Source organism: Morone saxatilis, unplaced genomic scaffold (assembly GCF_004916995.1).
Source record: "Morone saxatilis isolate NCDOM2014 unplaced genomic scaffold, NCSU_SB_2.0 Contig17, whole genome shotgun sequence".
NCBI classification, from domain to species: Eukaryota; Metazoa; Chordata; class Actinopteri; family Moronidae; genus Morone; species Morone saxatilis.
In genome coordinates this window covers 24470599-24478091 of record NW_023339729.1, presented here as the reverse complement: position 1 = coordinate 24478091, position 7493 = coordinate 24470599, and the positions used below count along the sequence as shown (strand labels likewise).

Here is a 7493-nt window from a genome sequence, read left to right as displayed (position 1 = left end):
ACGAAGGGGATATGACGCCATTGACAGGCGACCAGTGAAATGCAGCGTTACCTGAATAAAGTGACAAACATTGTTGGAAACATTTGGGATAATATAAGGACTCAGCTACATACAGAACATAAGTCTAGAGTTTATAGACATATTTAATGCAGAAACCCGACGTTCTCTCGTTCTGTAATTTTAAAAACAGTCGGGATGTAAAATGTAGAAACCGGGAAGAGTCTTTCAGAGCAGCTCGACCTCGTTCACAGGACACCAGAGAAGTGAAGCCGTGTCACCAAACACTCTGCAAACATTAATAATAAAACGCCGGTGGAAACCACTCTCTCTCTTTCTCTCTCTCTGTTTCCTCCTCTCCGGTTTCTCCTCCTCAGAGCAACACGTCGGACGCCTGCGTTCAGACCCGGCGGGAGTCCGACAAGCGGAGCTCCAACCTGGACCGCCGGCGGGCTCGGTCCGCCGACCTGGAGAAGATGAGGTCGCAGCTGGCGGTGGTGGACGACCGCTGGATGACGGAGTACATGCGCTGCTTCTCCGCCCGGCTGAGGTAGAGACCGGGGATCCAGCCAACCTCCCTCCCCCCCTCCGAGAGAAACCCCCCGAAACCGTTATTGGGGAGCCGAGAACCAGACGGTGGAACGAGGGGGTCCGTGGTTAGTTCGGCTGAGAGGCGACCTGAAAGCCACGTTGTCTCGTTAATTCATCAAAGCAGAAACATAAAGTGGGCAGAGCTTTAATTTAACAGAAACAATCACATTTAATCTCTTTTATTTGGTCTGAATGACTCTAAAAACTACATTTCCCATAAGCCTCAGCGGGTTTTTTTTATGGAAAAGGGACCAGTTTACTCAGAAATACAAAAAAATGTTTATTTAGACCAATATTTTAACATCTGACATATATATATATCAGCCAATATTTTTACCTGATGTAACCCCACCCACTTCACGTGGCGTCCTTTTATGATGACGAAGTAACGAGACGACGGGAGGTGTTTTCTTGTCGTTTCAGTGACGTTTTAAGAGTGAATCGCTGCTGTGGAGAATAAAAACACACTCTTGTTGAATTATAATTCATCCTGATATTATTTCAAACTTCTCTTAACCTTTGCATTATTAAGACTTTAATATAAGACTGTTAACATTTAGAAGAAGTGTGTTTTTCACCCGACAGCAGCGATACAACAATCAGTTCCAGATGTGACGGACTGAAGTATCTTTCTGTTTCTGGAGTTTGATAATGAACAAACTTTCAGAGAGTTAATTAAATTATTTTTTTGTAAAAACATCCAGATCACAGTTTGAATGTATTTTAATTTCTTTACTTCAATTTTTAACACACATTTAAGTTCAGTTCTCTTTCTCAAAGGCAGCTGTGTGTTTATAACTTTTGAATCAGAGGCAGCGGGAAAAAAAAGGACCAAACTGGAGTATTTTTTATATCTGAGTGCTTTGGATCTACATATTTGACTTTTTAGATGAGAATAAACTACATTAGACACAAGATTTATCAAATAAAATTAGAATTTAAGGTATTTTCAGAGTAAAATCTATATTTAAGCTGTGCTACCTTTATAATAATGTCAGATTTTAGTTTGTTTTTGCACTTCGAGATGCAGCTTCTGCTTTATATTGATTTTAATCCCAAATAATCTGCATACATTAAATGTATATTCCTTTAATTCACCTGTAGGACCAACGAATAAAAAACGTAACTTCTCGGGGCTGATTAAGATTAAATAGGTTTTAAATTATAACGTTGTGAGTTTAATTAAAGTGCAGCCTTGTAATATTGTTTAATTTATGTTGGTTAAAACAGCTAAAGCTTCGTTGTTTTTATCAGAAATCTTAAAATCCTGCAGTTTTCTTAATCGGGAGGCGAATAAATAAACACATTAATAAGCTTTTATGAAACAAACGTTTAGGGGAAAGAGCAGAGGGACCATTTAAAGCATAAAATGTTACGTATTTAACAAGTGCAGCGGTTATTAAAGGACCAGTGTGTTGGATTTAGTGGTGTCTGACGGTGAAACTGCGGACTGTAGATAAAATCAGTTTGTGGTTCCCAAACTGAGGGGTCGGAGCCCCACTAGTGGTCGCCAAAGCTTCACAAGGGGGTCGCGAGGCCTTCTTGACTTTAAAAATATATGCTGTAGGCCGATATCTCAGCATTTTGTTCATTTCTGTGAAGGAAACTGAAAGAAATTGTTTGCTTAGACTGTTAAAAACAAAAATACAGACAGAGAATATCAGGAAAAACTCAACATCAACCGATCAACATTCACTGGAAATAATCTGCTCAAAATTCATCCAAAATCGCTCGTTTTACACAAACTTCCTGTTGTGTTCACCGTTTGGGTTCATTGTGCAGTTGATCAGATATATAAAAATATCCATAAAATATGATAGAAAACACAACAATGATTATGCTCTAATGAAAACATACCTGTTAATATTATATTATGCCTATAAATCCTCCTGAATGTTGCACACTGGAGCTTTTTAGTCAGAAGTCATGAACTCACTAAATTGATCACAAAACAGGATTTTAGGTGTTTTAATGACGTTATATTTTACAAATTTAGTATTTCGGTGGTTTCGTTTCCAGTGGTAATAAACAAAAATAACATTTGTATAGAAATTAATGTGCTGGGTGTAAAACAGTGAAAAGATAAATGAGTATTTAATTGGGTTGAAGTTGAGCCACATCAATAATTTACTCCAAAATATAGAACCGTTATTAATTGTGAATTATATTGATCTGTAAAAAAATACATTTATCACATTTTTCAGCTTAAAACCCTGAAATTAGTTTCAGTTTGTTGTTTATATATATTAAAAAAGGGAATGTAGTTTAAACTTAAAAGTTTTATTAGTCTGTTTGTCGTAATTAAAGATTGTAAACACACGGCGATGTCATCGTCGTGTCCCGTGACACTGACACCGAGGGCTAACGTTCACGAGAAAACTGATTGTTTTTTTTAACACCGTCTGAACCTCGTCACTCTGAATGTGCACAACTATTTATTTATTTATTTCTCACCAATATTTTAGATGTTTCGTGCATCATTCGCCCCCAAAATTCAGCCTCGTTATCGTAACCGTTGACGTCTTCGGCTGAGATTTAGAGTTTGAACGATGTTTGGGGTTATTAGAGAAGTAAAACGTGTAATTTGAATTATGTTTTAAAGAGATTTCTACGTTTAGAAATAACCGTGAGACCTCATCTTTCAAACAACCACGCAAAACTTATAAAAAAATATCGTACTATAACGTGATAATAAGACGACTTTGAGAAAATGTCTCAGGTAGAAAGATGCCGACGTTCAGATTAAACTGTGCTGAAGTTGAAGTGGTTCGAATGGTTTCTGTTTGTGGCGTTTAGATTTATTTCTCAGAACATTCAGACAATCACAGAAAAGTATTTGTTCTGTTGTTGAGCAGAAAATCTCATATTTAAGCTAAAAAAAATAAAATAAGCTATTTTAAGTGAGCGCTGCTGGAGAAAGTGACTTATCTGCTTGCTGTATCTCAAGTTTGAGTTTGTTAAGAACAAGATATGAAATGTGAATCACACGTTTGAATATTTAATCATTTTCAACCTCGTTTACATTTGTTTTTGGGAGTCACTGTATTTGTATTTGAAAACGTGCACAATTATATATTTTCATCCACTTTGCTGTGAATAAAAATCATATTTGAATATTTATATTTGCCTCTTTACTTGCTTGATATTGTTTAAATATGGAATAAAATCAATTTCTCAACCTAATTTCACTAAATTCAGATGAAGAGTCATCTGTTGGTGGTTTTTGTGTCATTTTTCTAATATTTAAAGTCAAAAACAAACATGTTTGTGGAGAAAAGATCACGTTTCAGCAGCCTGCAGGAGGGAAACCAGCCTCTGTGAATAAAATGTAACGTGTTATTCAGAGAGCGGAGGGCTTAAAGTGTCCGTCGGGTCTTGAAGTTCTCGCCCAGTAACACCGTTAACCCTTTAATCCAATCAGAGGCTTGTTCAACGGCTCAGACTGGTTCAGTGACAGCCACCACTTTGCTTTTTGTATGTTGTTCGACACAAAAACAAAAACAGATTTAAAACGTCTGTACATTTGTTTATTTACAGCATAAAAACGGAAACGTTTCCAAACTGAAACAGATGCTGTTAATCTCATAACTGATGTGACGTCATTATTCAACTCAACTGAACTTCAACATCAGTATTAGGAAGAAAAAAAAAAAAAAAATTTTGTAAATATTTTCATTTAAAAAGAATTTAAAAATAAACAAACTGTACAATTTCTCAGCAAAAACGAGAATAAAAGTATAAATCGTCGGTTCATGTGTTCAACTTAAAAAGTGAAAATAATAAATATGTGCTCAGGAGGGGAGGCCTGCAGCCAGGATGCTGCCCAGCAGAGTTCGATCCTTCAGAGCGTTTTCAACGTCCTTCTCTTCGATCTTCAGGAACACCTGCAGCAACAAAAACACACATTTCAGATTAAAGCCTCAACGTTTTATAGGAAACTCAGTTTGTAGAAAGTTTGCAGTAAAAGTCACTTTTTTAAAAAGGTACCGACGTCAAGAAAACTCCAGACTCGAATGATTTATTACAACTAAATGTTAATATAAGTGTTAATTTCTTTATATATACACACAGTAATCAATGAGTTTCTCACATCCTGTCCTGGAAATGTATTAAAATCCCCAAATATCCTGGACTCAGATTACTTAAACCTGGCTGTGCGTTCTGTTGGTATAAACAAACGGTGCGACGCTTCAAACTCCAACGTGGAGGGTCCCATAAACCCTAACTTTGTATGTTTTCAACATGATTAATTAATGTTTGATCAAACATAATTTATGCATATTCTTAACAGTAATAAAGATTTTCCCAAATTTAAAAGACAGATCAAAACCTTTGCGAATCTGTCTCATTTACTGCTGAACAAGTTTCAGTCTATATGCGTTGTGTCGTGTAAATTATCACTAGTTTCAGTCACAAAAGAAGACATCAAAGTCCTCGGGGAAACTTCTGTGAGTGTTCTTCATTACAATAATGAATGTAGAGTTTCTGCTGTTTGGTTTCATTTTATGCATCCTCCCTCTTTCTATCAAAAGAAAGATCAGGCCTTAACGGACTAACGGGAGATTACCCCGTGCAATCAATAGAGAGCTGTGATGATGTTCGTACCTTCGTGAGACGAGCCTCTTTGGCTTTCTTCAGAGCGAAGATTCCTCGACTCTCCAGCAGACTGCAGAGAGACAAACACTCGCCCTGACCGACTGCAGACACCTGCCTCTGAGCGCACAGGCGGCTGTAAACCTCGTGGAGCTGAAACACAAAAAAACAGATTCCCACCAGTTACATTCAGGTTTTATTGAGCTTCAGCGCCGCCTGCTGGACGGCAGCAACTTCAGTTCACACCGAAATCATTTGACTGGCTCTGAGAGTGTAGACAGCTCACAGGATGAGTTTATCTGCTACTTTACATTATTTCTTGATTTTAAGGCATGTAGGAAAACTATACAAGTTATATGTAAGAATCCTGCATTAATAAAGTGTGTAGTTATAACCAACAACCAAAGAGCTAATAAAACAGTCAGGGAGAAGAAAACACTGAATTTGTCATAAAAAAAGCCTATTAAATCTGTATACTTGTTAAAAAGTATAAAGAAAATACAGAATTGTATAAAAAGTTCCTAAAAATATCAGGAAAACTCATCTCTGATCAATATTAACTGGAAATAATGGTCTTAAAATTCATCCAAAAAGCTACTTTTACACAAACTTCCTGCAGTTATTGAGTTCACTGTTTACAGTTCATCAGTTGTTTGCTATTGTTATTGTTTACACATCGAATGTGATATGAAATATCCATTAAATAATTTCATTTCAGTAAATTCATTTACTGGTGGAAATAGCAGCTTTTAGTCCTATTCTTACAGGTTATTAAATATCAGCTGGTGTGTTTGGCTTTGATGCTGCCAGCACTCGACTCCTGCTCAGCATCATCAGACTCAGTCTTTGGTTCAGACAGTCACCACGTAAACAACCAGTTCGGTGCGTCTCACCTTTCCGAGGACGATCTCTTTGCTCTTCCCGTTGCGAATGAGCAGCAGCAGGCAGCAGACCAGCAGCTTCTGCTGCAGGGGGAAGCTCTCTCCATCAGATCCACCGCCGCACTGAGACGCCATCCGGTCGCCGTACACCTCCGACAGCACCCGCGCCACCTGGGGGAGGCTGACCCGCGACGCTGCACGCACCCGAGGACAAGAAGAGTTAGAGTTGGTCGAGTCGGAGACAAAAATCAGAGAGTGAATGGAGGACGGGGCAGCGCTCACCTTTAGATTCAGGACCTGATGTTTTCTTCCTCTCGTCAGACTCCACAACCTCGACCGCTCTCCTGAAGATAAAACAAAATTAATCTCAAATCCAAAACTCAGACCAACTGTTCGCACTCATATCTGTAGCAAACTGTACGCCAACATTGTTCAGCTGAAGTAGAAGCAGTTCGTATCCACGGACGCTTAAAACCGTCGTCACACAAAGAAACATTTGCTGAAACAATATGGCCGTTGATCTCGTACCTGCAGATGTCCAGAGCTTTCCTGGCGTCTCCCGACACCGCCGACACTTTCCTGGCACAGAACTGAACCGCCGAGGCGTCCATGATCCCCTCGGCCGACGCCGAAGCGAGTCTGTCCTGTACGATGGCGGTGAGCTCCTGACGGCTGTAGGGAGGGAAGTTTAGGAGCAGGGGGCGACAGTGAGGGCGAGCCTGCAGTCGGGGCAGGATGCGGTCGGTCAGATCCAGAGCGTTGGCGATACCTGCGGGAACAACGACCACGTCAGAGTCAGTCAGCAACAGATGAGTTATTCACTTATTAACAATGAGTGAAAGAGCAAGGACACAAACAAATGAGACGACAGGAAGGTTTCATTTCAAATATTAAAAGATGTTTTAGTCTATATCAGTGATTCTCTCGATGAAACACCAGATTATGGTAAAGTAAAAAGTATTTTTTTTAAAGGACTGTCTTCGAATTCGAGTCCGTTTATACCCTTGAAAACAAAAGTCTTCCACTAATGTACTAAATCAAATCATTGCAGTCCCACTTTTAATGTTTTTCCTCTTTGGAAATTGTATTTCCATTTAGTCAGAATTACCTTAAAAACATTTTCACAAATACTGAAAATAAACAATATTTACTTGTTATTGTCTTTCCCGTGACCTCAACTATTGACAGATTAACAAACATACAAAATACAGCTGTTACTCCTGCTGTAGTGTGTGTGTGTGTGTAGCTCTTACCGACGAGACAGAGGCGAGACTTTGGCAGGTACGGCCATTCAAAGATGGTGTAGAGGACGTCCTGAGATTTACTGTCCAGCTGGTCCATCTCATCCAGAACGAGAAGCCTGAGGAGGAAAGACGGACAGTCAGAATGTCTCAGGTCTGAAACAGGTTTTCAACCCCAGAAAAGACAACA

General features: G+C 39.0%; 2 protein-coding genes across 2 annotated transcripts in view; one reads left to right on the top strand and one right to left on the bottom strand.

The window, feature by feature from the left end:
* The window catches only part of ccsapa (centriole, cilia and spindle-associated protein a), a 7523-nt gene extending 3821 nt beyond the window's left edge, over positions 1-3702 (top strand). Inside the window, exon 4 of the mRNA XM_035659346.1 lies at positions 375-3702. Within this exon, the coding sequence (XP_035515239.1) occupies positions 375-551 (177 nt within the window). The 3' untranslated portion in view covers positions 552-3702. The remainder of the gene's footprint in view (positions 1-374) is intronic.
* A 391-nt stretch (positions 3703-4093) lies between these two features.
* Positions 4094-7493, bottom strand: part of cdc6 (cell division cycle 6 homolog (S. cerevisiae)) — a 6722-nt gene continuing 3322 nt past the window's right edge. The window contains exons 6-11 of the mRNA XM_035660488.1: positions 7316-7422; positions 6591-6831; positions 6345-6406; positions 6075-6256; positions 5194-5334; positions 4094-4472 (exon numbers count right to left, since the gene is read on the bottom strand). Of these exons, the coding sequence (XP_035516381.1) occupies positions 4380-4472; positions 5194-5334; positions 6075-6256; positions 6345-6406; positions 6591-6831; positions 7316-7422 (826 nt within the window). The 3' untranslated portion in view covers positions 4094-4379. The remainder of the gene's footprint in view (positions 4473-5193; positions 5335-6074; positions 6257-6344; positions 6407-6590; positions 6832-7315; positions 7423-7493) is intronic.